At 37.9% G+C, this 16179-nt stretch overlaps 1 protein-coding gene across 25 annotated transcripts in view; it reads right to left on the bottom strand.

Moving 5' to 3' along the window:
• Positions 1-16179, bottom strand: part of KIF1B (kinesin family member 1B) — a 98634-nt gene that overhangs the window by 38347 nt on the left and 44108 nt on the right. For 15 of the 25 annotated variants that reach the window (XM_052791992.1, XM_052791999.1, XM_052791996.1 and 12 more), the window contains 5 exons: positions 15224-15303; positions 13678-13784; positions 13113-13196; positions 11311-11491; positions 10830-10902 (listed from right to left, as the gene is read on the bottom strand). In XM_052791992.1, the coding sequence (XP_052647952.1) occupies positions 10830-10902; positions 11311-11491; positions 13113-13196; positions 13678-13784; positions 15224-15303 (525 nt within the window). Of the gene's footprint in view, positions 1-1522; positions 6646-10829; positions 10903-11310; positions 11492-13112; positions 13197-13677; positions 13785-15223; positions 15304-15813; positions 15877-16179 lie in introns of those variants that run through there. The other 10 variants (XM_052791986.1, XM_052791988.1, XM_052791990.1 and 7 more) reach the window with 2 other exon arrangements.

Here is a 16179-nt window from a genome sequence, read left to right as displayed (position 1 = left end):
GTGACAGAGACAAGCTTCTCTTACTTGCAAGGAACAGCAAAATAATTTATTTTCCTGTAGTCTGAAGTAGATAATCTGAGGATGTCATTTTGAGTGGCTAGATTGTAGAAATGAAGAAATGAAAAGCTCTTCAAGTAGTGTTTAAGTAGAATCTTTGATCAGATTCTTTTGGAGAAACTGAAAAGCTGCAGAGGGAATGGTCAAAAACCAGGAGCATTCCACTACGAAAATTTTACTTCCAGCATGAAAAACCCAGGCACATTAAATTTATTCAAAGACAAAGACCTGCTTCTTGTCTTCTCTATTTTCAGACTTATGAGCTGAGGAAGTGTATCTTCTGTACATTTACATACCTAGATAAATAAATGCTTAATATAAGCAGACACTTTTTATTGACTCCACGCTAACAAACATTAGTTTTAAAACTAAAAGAATTGAAGTTTGTTTTCCCATAATGAAAAAGAGAAACAGGTACCATTTCCCTAAGCAGAAAAACAGGACTGAAGATTGCCTCCTGGCACTTGATACTACGGTAGTATTTAAAAATAATTGGCACTGAGCAACAGATGAAGGATGAATTTCAGGTTGGTTCACACAGATGGTGCCTTGACTGCACTGTAAAAGGGGTAGGTATGCTCTACTGAGAGATTGGTTGGCTCTCCTGGTAAACGTTTCCAGATCTGATTAGTGATAATACACACATAATTGTTAGTACCAGTGTAAGGGTGCCTCAACTGCTAGTAAAGAAAAAAACCCTGCATCTAGAAGCTGCCCTGAAGGTCCATGCCCCAGACTGCCGGGAACCCAATGCATATTGTTGTACAGCTTCAAACCTGTTGATATCATTAGCTCCATGAATGTGGAAAAAGGGAATGCAAAGTTTATTTTGCCCAGGGGCATAGTAATATCTAAAGCCACAATAATCGTGGATTGGGGGGGGGGGGGATAAAAAAAATCATACACTCAGACTAGGCCAAGCTTTTTAAGACCAGACTGGACCACTTTTTATGCAGAACACTGTACCATAACAACTTAGATTCTTTGGATCTATGTTTCTTTCAATCTATGTGATGTCTGCAAAGGTACTGTAGCGTGTGCGATTCCCTCCTCTTTGAGGTGTACAAAAAAGTCAGTTTCTTTTGTCTTCAGCGAGCAAATAAAGAGAGAACAGCCAGCTCTGTATTTTCATCCAGAATTTAGATAAACAGCATACAAGATGGTACAACGGGAAAGCACCAAAAAGGAGTATGGCTTGTATCCCCTTGCACTATACAAGTCTTTTTTTGTTGTTTTTGTTTTTGTTTTTTAAATAAGCTATGTGACAGTAGACACAAATCTGCATAGGCTGCTTTTCACTTCACAGCAGAAAAAATCAGGGTGGATGGACTTAGAAGAATTAGACTGAGGAACAATTAATTAAACCTTTTTAACTCTGCTAGAACAATACCAACCCCAAGACAAAAAAAATGGGACAAGACTGCAATCAAGTTTCATTTCCATTTCACTAAGACGAGTCTGACACTTACAAGAGTATTTCATAGTTTATTGAAAGAGCACTTGTTACAATACAAACCAGTTCTGCTTTTCACAAGGCAGATGCTTGCTCTTAAGACAATCCAAAACTTGTTTTTTCTTAAACAATGGACAGATCTGAAAATCCCATTTAATTCAAAGGCAGCTCACTGCTTTCTTTACAGTACAAATGGGTACACAGCATAGATTTCTCATATGGCAGCTCCTGAAGTGGTTCAGTGGGAAGTATCCAAGTCAAATTTCAACATATAAAGGATAAAAGAACAAATTTCAACATATAGAGGATAAAGGACAGAGATATTGAAACTATGCTGAATGTACTGATAAAAATAGCATCCTCTAATTTGACAGATCCCTAAATTCAGATTGCTTCAGAAAGGGTATTGAAGTCAATCAGAGGAGCATTAGTGGCATGCATTTCCCCCACACCCCCAAATCCACGTGTCCCTAGTGAGTCCCAAAGAATATTTAAGAAATCATCACTATGGCACAGGTGGATACAAGCCAGCTGTCAAAGCACACAGCACATCAGCACTTAGCAATGGCAATTAAGCTTACTAAAACAGCACTCCCATCATTGGATGCCACATTTCCATTAACCTGAAAGCCTTGTCACACAGTCTTCTATGGAAGCAGTTCTATTACTGTTCAATAGCTCTATTAATACAGAATTTGGAGTAAGAGGTGTGTGTATTTCTGAATAGTGCAAGGAGATCCACGAGTTCTCACATTGCTTCCCTTATCAGATGAGGCACTGCACTGTAATTAATATTCAATTCTTAAAGTGAGCAATTATTTTTATAGGACTTTATTTTCCAAGTTTCATTCTGTAATATCCTCCTAAAAGCCAGGAAAAAAGCTGCTTCCTCTGAGCAGACTGGAGTCCATTTTGACATTGACTATCCTTTTTCTTTTCTGTCAAATCATACAACAACAGAATAAGCAGGGTTGTTTTTCTAGTGCTGTGCTAAAACAGTGGGGTAAGACAGACTGATGGCAACCTATGCTTCACCATCATCACCACCACCCAGGCATTTACAGATACTTCTTCTCAGATTTTTAAGCTGAACTAAGTTGGCAAAAACTTTAGTGTCTAGCGTTAAAAAAAAAAATCAAGTAGCAGTTTTTAATCTCATGTCAGTACATGTAGTTGCATGGACTTCAAAATTACTCCATGCTCAATCACGTGGTGATTTCGCACAGGCAGCCACAATCCTCAACAAAAATGGGACACAAGATAAAATTGGTTTGGTCTTCTCTCATGACCTATCCCATGCAGACTAATTCTGACTCACCTATTCCTACAGAATTGAGAGGATTTTCCCAAGCATGCATTTTTGAGAGTCCAAGCCTTTTTGAGGATATGAAAGAACTCATTACTCTTGACATGCACAAAAACAAAGTGCAATGCACTACTAAAACAGGATTCTAAAATAAAGGCAACAGCAAAATATTATTTGCAGGCCAAAACTCATTTTGCAATTCTGACTCAAGCTCAAAGAAAGTAGTGCTCATCTACAAGGCTTCTTTTCTTTAAGAATCAAGACATTTTTGGACATGATGCTTTATTTCCTTTGTTCAAGTAGGTCAAAGCATGAGACAAATGCAAGTTACAAAGCCATATTGGGACACAAAATTAAACCTGCCATAAAAAAAAAAGTTCCAACTGATGGGACTAGCTCATTCTTTTAGGACAATTAGGGGACTGACTTTGTATCTCCTACATCAGAGGGCCAGTATCCTACCAGTAACACATGTGCAGAGACTTAAGAGTTGACACTTGATTAAACAATATGTAAATGATGCACGGCTGCCACGTAACACATGTTGCAACCAGCACCTACACCATGCACAGATGAGGGGAGGGGAAAAAAATAGGACAGGAAATAAAAACAAGATGGAAATTAAGCTTGAGGCACTTCCAACTCATCTACAGCTATGCTGAAACACGCAGAAGTAACAATTACCAGTAGGGCTTATATTTTATCAAAAAATAAGCAACCTCAAGTAAATTAAGGATATTTGTGCAAAACGGCACAAATCATTTAACTGTACAGATACACTGCAAAGTGGACCTATCTTACCAAATGTGGTATAGTAGCCAATTCTGTTTTTAAAATTGTATTCGCGTTAAATTTAAAAGCAAAATAAGTCCTCAAAGCTTTAGATTGACTTATACTTAAGTCCACAGTTTTTCAGAAGTAAGCACAATTTTGTCTTGCACTTTACGTAACTCAGAAAGTGTATAATTAAAATTGGGACTCTCCAATTGAGATAAAACCCCAAGATCATAAAGCCTATTCCTGAATCAATAGTTTTTCTGTAATTTGTTTGAAACAATCTGAAGTAGGGATTGCAAGCATTTGTTTTATGGCAAATCACCTGCAAGTATAGACCTCTTCAGATCAAAACAGATAGTAAAAATTTTAACTTGCATTTTGAGTATGGGGAGAAGGAAAACGAATCTTATCTTCTCTTCAAAGTGACCTTTTCCTTTATTAAAAAAGTCTTGAACCCGGGGTTTAATCCAAGACCAGAGGCACTAATATGAGGTATCACATTAAGATGAAAGAGTTTAATTCTCCTATCTTTGAGGAGAATTCAGCCAATTCAAAGTAGAGATCTATAAATCTTCATAAGAATAACTATTTCAAGAACATCTCCCAGACTCATGCCCGAGAAAGCTGAAAACATAAAATAAAAAGAATTAGCTTTTTGAGGCTTCTTCCTGCACCAGAGTGTTGAAAAATCCTAGTTCCTTTCCACAATCTCTGTATATAATTAAAAACTATTATATTTAGAGATACAATGGGAATTAGAAGAAAGCTTATTTCCAAAGTATTGCTTCAGCAATATATATATATTCTGACATAAAATTCCATTCAGGCAAGTTTAACTGTCACAGCAATTTCATACCAATAATTATGAACTTAAGCAGAAGGAGAAAAGACATCTCCTACTCAGGGAGTAGGACTGTTGTGACCCAATAGCGCTTCTTCATTTCTCTATAAAAAAAGCCACATATCTTGTCAGCCAACAACTTTTGGTTTATAGATTATTATTACTATTAAGAATTTGAGTTAAGAGTGGAAAATATTGTTCTGAAGAGCCAGATCAATTTAAAAACAGATGCTCATTTCCCTACTGCTAAGAAAAAGGTCACAAGAAACATTCAATGCTATAAACTAAATTCCTCTTTTGATTGTCTACATAAAACACAGGAGGAAGGTAGCACTTTTTAAGTTCCAGACAGTATTTTCAGCATTAGAAAAATACTCCAAGACACACACAAAAAAATGGTAAATGAGCTAGCAGGGAAGTTCTCCCCTCCACATCCCTCCCTCCAAGTCTAGTCTACAAATAAAGTTCTTACAATTTTTCAGAATGTTCTTCCAATCGGTGTTGTTAAAACTGCAACAAAAGTCACATGCAAACTGAACGGGCTGAAGGGCCAGTACCTTGTGTTTGTATGTTGAATTACCCAAGTTCTACCTGGCCAAACAAAACCCAAGACATCAGCAGAGCCAATCCTGGCTGTTTCTCAATGATAAGCCAGAATTGCCCCTGCTTCCCTCCTCCCCCAGACTACTCTTGGCCAACTAGTCATACTGTAGTTTCTCTGCCCGCTTTGAGGTTAGGTGCTGAGAATTGGCGCCTCATTCGTGGGGGCGTCACAAACTGGTTATAGTGGTTAAGCCGGTCAGTCTGTTTTGGGTGGAAGTTAGCTGTATTGCCTTCTGCACTGCCTCCATTGTTGTGATTGCAGTAAGGTTGTCGGTGCTGGTGGATGTGGCGTTTTTGCTGGAAAGTCTGCAGGTCTGGATTCTGCTGCCCGCTGTACGAGTGCAATGATTCAGATGAGCCCGACGTCTGACGCCGCAAGGTTTTTTGAGAGCCATTATTGAGAGAATTGCTTCTCCAGCGCAACTGAGGTGATGGCTGCTGCTGACTGCTAGGCTGTGACTGTGTGTTTAACTGCTGCCTGTTAATTTGGATATTGTCTTGATTCCTCTGGGGGCCATAAAGATTCCACAGCTGCTGAGGGTCTTTTGAAGCAGCTCTACTTTCTTTTTCTTTGTTTTCATCTTTGTTCTTATCTTCTTCTTTTGGAATTCTAACCTCAATAACTTCATCCTCTGTGATAATTATATGGGTGCCTGGACTCCATGAGTTCCTATGTTTGGGATTACTTTTGAAAGGAAACCGGGGCTTGCGATTTTCAGGCGGAATAAATCGGTGAGGCATATTTTGTCGACGAAGCTGTTTTGCTATTTCCTGCTGCTGCAGATTTTTAAATCGAATCTGTTCTTGCCTCATCCAACGTAATCGCCCACGTCTGAAAGCTGGATCACCTGCCATTAACTGAGAAACACGCTCCTCTTTAGCAAGATCATCATTCTCACTTCTTTTTAAGTCATCCATGGGCTTCTTATCCACATCCACCACACTGGCAGAGTTTGGAGACTTAGCATTAGGCATGGTTGACTGAGCTTTCTCTGGAGACCCTATCAGAGGTAAAACCTTCTCCATTTTTAGCATCTTATTTCTAAGAACTTTTATCTCTTCATCCTTCATGTTGTTCTGCTTCTTCACTTCTTGCAAAATATCTTCCAATTTGTCTATATGCACCTTAAGGTCATCCACATCAGTCACTCCTTTACCATTGGCCATAACATCTTCAATTTTCTCATCTCCAACTCCTACCGTATCCCAGACATCACGAGCAACAGCTCGCCATGATTCACGCTCATTTGGATCTTTTTTCCCATACATGGCACAAAGCTCTTTCATTTTAACAATGGCCAGAGCCTCAATTTCCTGCCTAGTGTGCCTGAAGTCATTGAGTGCTACCTCATAGCATATCTCTTTCACAGCCTGAATCTTTAAGTCTGAGATGGTAACCCATTTGGAGTCTTTGCTAAGGCGTCGACGTTGGGGTATCTGGTACATTTTAATAGGCTCTCGTTTCTTCCCACTGCTGGGGAGGCCACACTTTTTTACAATGGTTTGGAGCTTGCTGGGGGGCAGCTTCTCTCTCAGGGAAGTGATCAGTCTCCAACTCTCCTCACACGATCTCTTGTCCGAATCATCCCCACTATCAGAGTCTGCATCCTTTGGAAAAACAAAAATCAAGAAGTGGCCCCAAAATAACCAAAATTAAAATTGTAAGAAAATGGAAAAGCTAAACAAGAAGTAGCAGGCAAAGAAAACTAAATCAAAAATCAAAATAGAACAAGTGATAAGGAAGTCCCTGAAGACTGAGTGTTAGGACATTAAAATCTTCAAGAGTCATGGACTGTCAAAATTGGAGCTCTTCACTAAATTAACATTATATTTAAAAGTCTTGTCATCTCAAAATAGCAGAAATCTAAACTCCTCCCTCCCAATCCCTTTCAAAATCTTTAAACAGATCAACTAAAACCAAGTTCCTGATTAAAAAAAATTAAAAACCGAGTGTAAACTGCACTTCACACATGCTACAAAGACATGCAAATCCCCGCCACACACATTTGCCTTGGTGACTGCTGTTGCTTCTTTCAGCAAATCCTCCCCAGGTAGGTGAACACAACAGCCATCATAGAAGATGTCATGAGCAGCCAGAGTAAGTCGGGTTAACACTGGTTAGTAACGTTGCACGTGGTTGCAGGGATGCTCAAGTTTAGAATCCACTTCACTACAATAGCAGCCAGAGAAGTGTTAGACGATAAGAAAAAATGAAACGGAAGCAGCCGAAAGGTTCAGTGTTAAAAGGACTGTAAGTGCCACTATGACAGGTGAAGACAGTGGTTCATACTCCAAGACTTGCTACAAGCTAAAAGGATATCCAGAATCAGAGTTTCAGAGGTGGGTTGTAGTTTGGTTTTTTTTTCCCATTTGTCACCTTGTTGCTTAGTTTAAAGAAAAAAAAACATTAACAGTCTTGTCTGTCCGAAGAATGAGTTTCAGAAGAATGTAGCAGTAATGACTTTTTTTTTTTTTTTTTTAATTGTTTTAAGACAAATTCTCTATTTGATATCCTTGATTTGTCCTCTTCTCAAACCCTAGAGCCTGGAGCTTCCACACATTTGCTAAGAGTTATGCGTGTTTTGCTTCTTCATTACAAGTTTTCCACCTTTTGCTAAATGATTTTTAATGAGCAGTGCTTCAGGTTTCCATATGCTAGGAATGTTTGTTCAGGTATACTGCCACCAGAAGTTAAGGATATCCATTATTACTTACTGTAACCAGGAATTAAAGTCAGACTACTTTTCTTTAAATGATTATTAAGACATCTCTTTAACAAAGTCCTATGTATTATTGTGATCCAAACGTCTTCAATAAAACACAGCAGTCGGTCTCTAAGGAACCTCTGTCTAACATCCCTATTTTTCACATAGAGAATTATAATACATAAGAAATAAGGAACAACAACAGCCAGTTACTCTAAAACCAAAGGAAACCCAGGTCATTGACTCAGAACCACAGGTTCCTAGACTTAAAACTTCGGGTAGAAGACCACGAAGAATTCAGAATACAACATAATTTGTTTTGGGAATGATGAAAGGGAGTAAAAGAAATACTGTTCCGCCCTATGGTCAACAAGCTCCATAGCCTAAGATTGACATTATTTGAGCTTCTTGCGACCTTATGTATTTTTATTATTTAAGAATAGCACTAGAGAATCCACTTCTAGTTTAAGTCAAAATATAAGCAAAACACTGGTTTAGAAACAGAACATAAACTCTTTGTGAGTTTACAGCCGACAAAATTTGTGGCCTAAGGAAACAGCATCTAACAAACTGCATATTGCAGTGCAAACAAAAGATGCCCTGGAGGAAGACACTGTACAATCTACACATTCAAGGTTATGTCCAGAAAGGCAAAACACGAACTACTCAAACATTAAGTCACAAGTTCCACAGGATTATTCTTATAGGTTACAAAATTACCATATTACTACTTATGGGTAAAGCACGTCTTGCGTACAAATAGCTGATTAAGAGACACTATGTGGTCATTGCCCTATGTGCACTCAGAGGTTAACCAGACCAATTAATATAGGTATATACCCACATTTTAATAAAGTGGGCACTGCAAAGGCATTATGACCAGAAAACCAGGAAGATAATTTTAGCTCTATTAAACCCATTTTCACATTCAATTTGTAAAATGGAGAATGATTATTTCTATTCCCTAGTAATATTAGCAAGGCAAATATATATTAGTTGTAAATTTGGGGGGACAAGAGCTGTTATTTATCTTTTTTGTACAGCACATCTAACAAATAAATACCCAAATTGGTTGGAATCTCAGCACAAAACCAAAACAATCTGGTAAACAGGATTAGCCAGCTTCTTATATCCAAGATTATACTCCAATTTAGAACAAGAACAATATTTATATTTCAATATCAGTCTTACATAGCCGTAAGTTAGAGAACCTGATATTGCAGCTGGATACCGCAGCAGTGTAAATACTTTTAAGGTACACAAGCTGAAATGCATTCCCAGATTTCCCAATCATGATTAACTACTGTTGTACGAATGCATTCATCCTGTCCATTCCAGACTCTGCGTACAGTGACGCAGAAATAACGAGACGTGTCAAGAAGTTTTGCTGTCACCTGAAGTATTCTCATTAAGCATTGCGATAAGCAAGATACTGCTTAACAGACAAGTGATCTCACTTGATGTCATCCCTTACAACTAGGAAAGGTGTCCTTCAGGAATTACAGTGGTAATGCATGTAGGATAGTCTTCCACCTTTGTCCTCTAACTGAAATCAGCAAAACCAAAACAAGCTTAAATCAGCAACTTTATTAAACAACCCACTATCTAAAGAACCTTCCCTTAACCTTAAGTATATGGGAAACAAATACCCTTCACAACACTTTTATAAACGCAGCCTTATTTGAAGCAGTTCCCCAGACAGCCAATTCTCACATCTTTAATTCATACAATAGCTTAGCTTCTGCCCGTCAGCTAAAATTTAACAGAGGGAATTCCATTACTTGCATCTCCTTTGACACGTAGCCAAAACTTGCTCAATACTCAAACTATTTTTATTTTCACACTGAACTAATTTTTGCCATACTACTTTCAGCTACACAAATTTTAACTATAAAATTGCAGAGAGGAAACATTACAGTAGTCACATCTTAACTTCCTTTCTGAACTAAGTGGTTCAAAGTCTGCAGCCACTGCTCTCCATCCAAGAAATTAGTCCCTTGCGATGAAATAATCAGAGATGCAGAAGTCTTTAAGTGTATGATATAACTTTTAAGAAAAAACAGTGCAGCTTTTACCGATGGAAGCCACAGTATTTTGCTCCATTCTGGTTTTGGGAGAAGGGGAAGAGCTTTACAGTTTAAAACCCAGCATGCATTTAACCCACAGTTTTCAGTGGTCTCAAACTCAGACTAATACTACAACCAAATGAATCATGACTTTGAAATTTTTATTAGAATTCAGGCACAACTACATTTGCGTTCTGGCTAAAAGACAACCGAGTCGTTAAAGCAGAATCAGGAGACTCGGGTTTAAGGAAATCTAGATTTCATTCCTGGGCTTGGTTTTGTTTTTAAATTCACAGGGTGCTTGAAGACTGCATGCATTTCTATTGGTAATGCACTTCAGAAGATATTTGTTGTGAGAAGACTGAAGTCTTCCTATATCAGACTTAATTTATCAGACTTCCTATTTAAGAAACAGGTGGAATGGTGGAATTCCCATTGTTCTGAATGAGTTAACATTCCCTTTGCACACTGCTCCCTAGTCATAACCCCACCATAGGCATATGTACCATTAAGACCCTTACAAGGAACTCCATGCAGGGGGAGGGAGAAGGGTTAAAACATGCACAATGCAGCAACGTTTTCAGACATCATTCAAAAAAAATAAACCTAGAGTATCAATGTTCTACGAATCTCTTTGGCAGCACAAAATTAGTATGTTCTGGTGATCCAAGACAAAAATAAAAGGCAAACATCCCAAGAAGTAGCTGTTTAGATTACTGAAAAGGAACTGCAAAAGACACAGAGCATAGAAATGCCCTTCTTTCAGGTTAAGTTGCAAGAAATCCAACCTGTCCCAACAAGAACTGATTAAAGCCTCTTCATTGTCAATTACAATCTCGGAATTAACATGAAGGAGCTCACTCACACTGATAATAATTCATCGTAGACACGAAGTATTTGAAAGCAAAGGGAGAACTGCATTGTGCAGACAACCCAAGCAGGTTTCCTAAACTTTCAGATGAGCAAGGACAGGAATTACTGTTTGCCAAAGGTATAGTTAATTTGAAGTAAGGACACATACCAGCCTTTGCTGCTCCAACAAGAGATCAGCTTCCTCCTTCTCTTTCTTATACAAAATCTCCATTTCTTGTAATCTGAAGATGAACAAAAGAACCAAAGTAGTCAAAGAGGTCATTATTCTCCTGTTGGTGCTACTCTACACGCACAGCCCACTGAATTACAGTTACAAGAGTAAAAGTCATTCCACTTAAAAGGAACTGCTATTTGTCTATTATAGTACTATAGAAGTGAAACTTCCTGTAAGTTGCACTTCAGTCCTTCACAAGAAGGTTTATAGGTAGGTAGGTGCTTACCCATGATTTTTAAAGGAGCTAGAGCACTGAAACACTGACGTAAAATAACAAGGAAGCTTTCTGAACTTTCATAACAGGTAGCAGAGATGCTATGTGGCAGAACCTAGGTGTAGGTTTTGCACAGACACCACCCAAATAACCTACAGCTGACTCCTTGTTTCAGGTAGAAATTTTGAGTTATTTTGTTACCTTTTCTCCATCTCCTGCTTCATGTCAATGCCCTGCTTCTCCAGAAGCTCCCTCTGAGCAAATGTCCAGTCAACTGGCTCAGAGGGAGTCTCAGCTGACGGTGTTTTCTCTCTTTCTGCTCGTGCTTGCTCTGGATGGTTGAATCTGAAGACATGATTTTTACCCATGATGATACGATTTCCTAAGAATAGGAACAGAAGTTAACTCTTTCAGGTAAGGATTCCAAAACCATTGAAAAACATCACTGAATGATTCATCCCATTTATCCTGTTGGGTGACAGAATAAGAGAAGATTGCCCTATAAGGATTTCTGTATACATTCAAGTTAACTAGGTGACAAGAAAAAAAAAAAGAATGCATGGTTTGTACAGAACAAGCCACTGCTGGTAAGCAGCAGTGCTCATAGAGGACATCACCCCCCTCAGGGGTCCAATCTAATATCCCAGCAGAGTTCATCAAAAATTAAAGGACAAACTTGGAGATTGACCAGCAGTTGCAGTAAATAAAACGCATCACTAAATTCCATTCCCCTCCTCCAGTGGCAGTGCCAAAACATGGGCAAAAGCCACTTCAGCAGAATTTCCAGCTTGGAAAAACCTAACTTCAAACACTGGAATGCACTGGGCTTACTTTTCTTTAAAATGTGGTTTATATGTTTTGATTTTATTGAAGTCCTAATCAGTGGGATTTGTGGAAGGATTTTACAGCTTCTTCTACACTAATGTCAGAAGAGCTGAAGGAATCTAATATTTTACAAGTCTTTCGGCTAAATCCTAGAGATATCAGATGTCCACAAAGTCTGAGATGTGAGCATGATGGAAGACAGTAAAATGCCTCTGCTCTTCCAGAGAGCATATTAACATAGTTAAAATTTTAAAAAGGCATTCTAGTAAATAGACCTCCAAAGTAACCAAAATTGTCCTTATCAATGTATTACTAAAATACAGGCTCTGAAAGATGTCAGATACCATGTCTATATTCTTCTAGTAACTCAATTATCTAGATGCGGAAAGAAGAAAATCTACTTTTTTAAAAAGTACTAAATTATAAAGTCATGGTATTCAATATGAGCCATATGCAATCACAGAGCAGCAAAAACTTCTTCCTTCATTGCCCAGACTTGTGCTGAAGTCAGTACACTTGGTTCCATGAAAATACTCACTTATAACTTGATGCAAATAATTCAGAGATGATTTTTTTGTTTGTTTGGTTTTGGGTTTGTTTTTTTTTCCAGTAGAAAAATGAGGGAGGAACACAGAAAGCATCATAGCTTGAAAGAGGTAAATTAAACCCCATAATTTAGGGAAGTCACTCCCTCCTTTCTAATTATTCCTCTACATGCCTTTCTAAAGGAATATAAGGGACTGAGTGGGAAATCTAATGCGAGCAAAGAGAAGCTGTTGTATTCTTGCAAAGGGTCGTATCTTAGCTTTGCCAGGAAACTGGGAATTTTCCATCAGCAACTGGCAGTCTGTCTGTTCTGTCTCACTGAGACTGCCAAGGGCAATAGGCTTGGGCAAGAATGTATTTGAATAATATCAGGGTAAGCAGAAGGACAAGCAGGATGCTGCGTGGCAGTGAATATTTAAGTACACTTACAGCTAGTGCAGCAAAGAATGAAAGAAAACAAACTGCTGCCAAGAGACGAATTGTACCAACTTCTGTTTAAAAGCTACATTCCAAAAAGGTAACACTGCTGTCCTTTAATAGCATCCAGCATTCTCTACATATGATGCAAATGTCACGTATGGACAATTCTTAGACGGACAGTCTACAAAAAAATCTGTTCTAACATTTCTTACCTGAGCGCAACTGCACAGGCTGCACAACCCTCTTGCCATTAACGTAGGTTTCTGATCGTTCACAAGGCTCCAAAGTAACAATAACTATGAAGAAAACAACATTGATGAATGAGACCTTAAAAAGCATTATACAGAAACAGAAGCGTGCAAACCCTAGCCTCTCATTTTCTGCCCATCTTCCTACTAACACAAAAACAAGATACAAGTGAATCACTCCTTGATGCCATGCTGATTAAAAAAAGAAATAAAACCCCATGAGAAAAATCAATACTACTGACATCTCCACATATTGCAGTTGGAAATAATCATTATTTTTTCTGTTTGAATTTCCAGGTTTGTATTTAACCAAGATCAGAACTTAACTCTTATACTGACTGCAGCCTGCAATTTGAAGCTCTTAAACAAATTTTATTTTCTTCCCCTAAGACTCAAGAAAACAGCAAGTCAAACCTGATAGTTTTCTTGAGGTAAGAGAAACTTTCAAACACCAGTATTCCCTGGCCAACTATCAAGTGAGGAGTGAAAGATTCAGCAATACTTTGCTAGGTGAAATAGCTTTTTTTACCTTCACCATTGTTGTTCCTCTCACTTCGAAAGATACAGTGTTCTTCTTTGATATGAGCCCCACTCAATACAATGTCTTGCCTTCGCTCAGCATCAGCTTGGCCAACCCTGGGTCCAACAGAAGATATTTCAAGAGCAAATCAGACACTTTCTACAACTCTGTGTAGGACAATACAGCCCAGAAATATCCAGGAAAAAAGTCTAAACTATTAAGACTATCCTTCAAGTTTTAAAGGTTTGAACTAGCACTTAACTCTGTGTTGCAGAGAACTTACCAGATTTACCATGAATTGGAGGATAACAGCTTGACAAAAGAAAAGAGAAGTTTTCTCTCTCTTAAAACATGTAATTTAAAGACAGAATTGAAATGTTAAACACCTCTGGATTTAATGTGTTTCCTTCTCTCTTGTGTACCTCCTTCTCTCTTTAGCAAAGGAACACAGAAGAAGAAAAAAAAAAAAAAAAAAAGGTGACAGGAACTTCCAGTGGTGCATTTCAGCTGGCATACAGTGACCATCCCTTCCAATAATCACCATCTGTACTTCAACAAAGGAGCAAAAATGGCTCAGGAGACTCTTGCTGAATAATTTGATGCCACAAGCAGTTTCATCCAGCTTCCAGACAGCAAGAGGTTGGCTGTATCCCTGGAGCATGAAATCTTATGTCCATTCAAAAGTAAAATATTTGAGCGATTCTAGATACGGACAACTTAATTTTCAATCCTAATGTTTACAAAGTTCTCACTCTACTTATTACTCAACACATTTCTGATGTCAGCTAGCTAGGCTCAAATCTTATTATGATTTCTTAGCCCTAAGCTATTCTATTCATCATTCTGTGCTGAATTCTCTCCAAGTTTGATATCCTTTTCAGTAGGTCCAATGCATATTAGAGTAGTACCATACAACAGCCCCTGTTTGTGTACTTTTCTCCATTTGTTCCCCATGAATATACAAACTAAGCAACCAAACATGGCTTAGTGCTCCAACGATAACAAAAAATCACTTCTCTTCTTCCAGATGTCTTGATAAAACGGATTTTATTCCAAAACTTGTCAAGTTCCAAATCTGGCAATTAAGTTTAATCTCATATATGTGAACACAGGATACACTAATTGTGCAGAGGCATGGATAGCAGTTTATTTAAATAATGAAGTGAACACTCATCCATATTCCAGTTGCTTTTATCAGGTATTACGGTTTTCAATCCTCCACCCACAAAAATCTCAAAGACATTTTCAGTAAGTTTTATTACTTTTGTTTTCCTGTATCTTAGAAGGGATATCATGCTTTCTTCTACTGCCCAGGTGTAGTAACAAATGTATTCTAAAGCTGTGTAACTCAAGACATTACTTCTAAAGCACAAAAATCAACTTAAAAAGAAAATGCATTTCTATACTTTTTTCCACCTACAGCAATCTCATGCTTCATTTTTACCTGCAAGTTGAATAGCTCAAGGCACAATTATTATTTAAACTCGTAGTGTCTCCAGTATGGGGATTTAAGCAAGCAAAGCAGACTTCAGAGCGCATTAGCGCCAATCCTCACCTCGTAATACCATCTTTGATGTAGTAGAGCAGACATTCAGACATGAGTGGATCTTCATTAAGGTTTACAAGATGAGGAGTCTGAAAGAACAAAAAGAAAAGTTAATTAAGAACCAAGGACCTACTTTCAGGCTTCTTCCCACAGCTGTGGAGGATGTATATTAATCCAGCAGTTTTGCTACGTATATCGAAGTTATTCTATAATGCATTTTTTTCAAACATAACCTCTTGCTCTGAAGAGCATCACAAAGTAACAGCAAAAATACAGCTCAGATTGCTTAGTTATCTGAAATATCAATCAATAGAGAGAATAAAGGCTTCAGCTGAAAAAAAAAAGATTCCTTGTAAAGTGTCTGTAAACTTTTATAAGGGAAGTCCAACAGCAGAAAAGGTCGCTTCAGTAAAATTTTGAAACTGATGTGGAATCAGCTTTGGCTTTTCTTGGGCAATAAAGGTCAGGTGCTCATTTGGCAAAGTCTGTTAACATCAGAAGAAAATCTAAAACTACCAACATTCTCTAATTAAAACAGCTAAAAAGCTCTTCATCTAAAGTTCTTCTAAATTTAAATCCACTACGGTTACTAAACCAACCTTCTTTGGTGAAAAAACCCCATTGGAATCAGCAAACAAGTCACAAGGCCTTGGTGTGAAAATCTAGCCAGTGAGATAGCAGTAAGTACAAGCACAAAAGAAAAGGCAGAAATGGTTAAACAGAATTAAAGAATAAAGATGATAAAAGAGAAATAAAGCTGTTAATAAGCCACCTGTCCCTTTGTTACCCTCAAATAGAATAAATTTAGCAAAAAGAAATAAATTTGGCTAAGATTCCTTGGCAACATTGCTTCCATCAACTTACTCTAGCTGCAAAAAAGTTTACTTAAGAGAGATGTTAACAGCACTCAGTTTACAGAAGCTCAAAAATTACTGGATGTTCACAGTGAAATTTGTCTTTGAATG

The sequence above is a fragment of the Harpia harpyja genome, chromosome 7, assembly GCF_026419915.1.
Source record: "Harpia harpyja isolate bHarHar1 chromosome 7, bHarHar1 primary haplotype, whole genome shotgun sequence".
NCBI classification, from domain to species: Eukaryota; Metazoa; Chordata; class Aves; order Accipitriformes; family Accipitridae; genus Harpia; species Harpia harpyja.
This window is presented reverse-complemented; position numbering and strand designations above follow the sequence as displayed.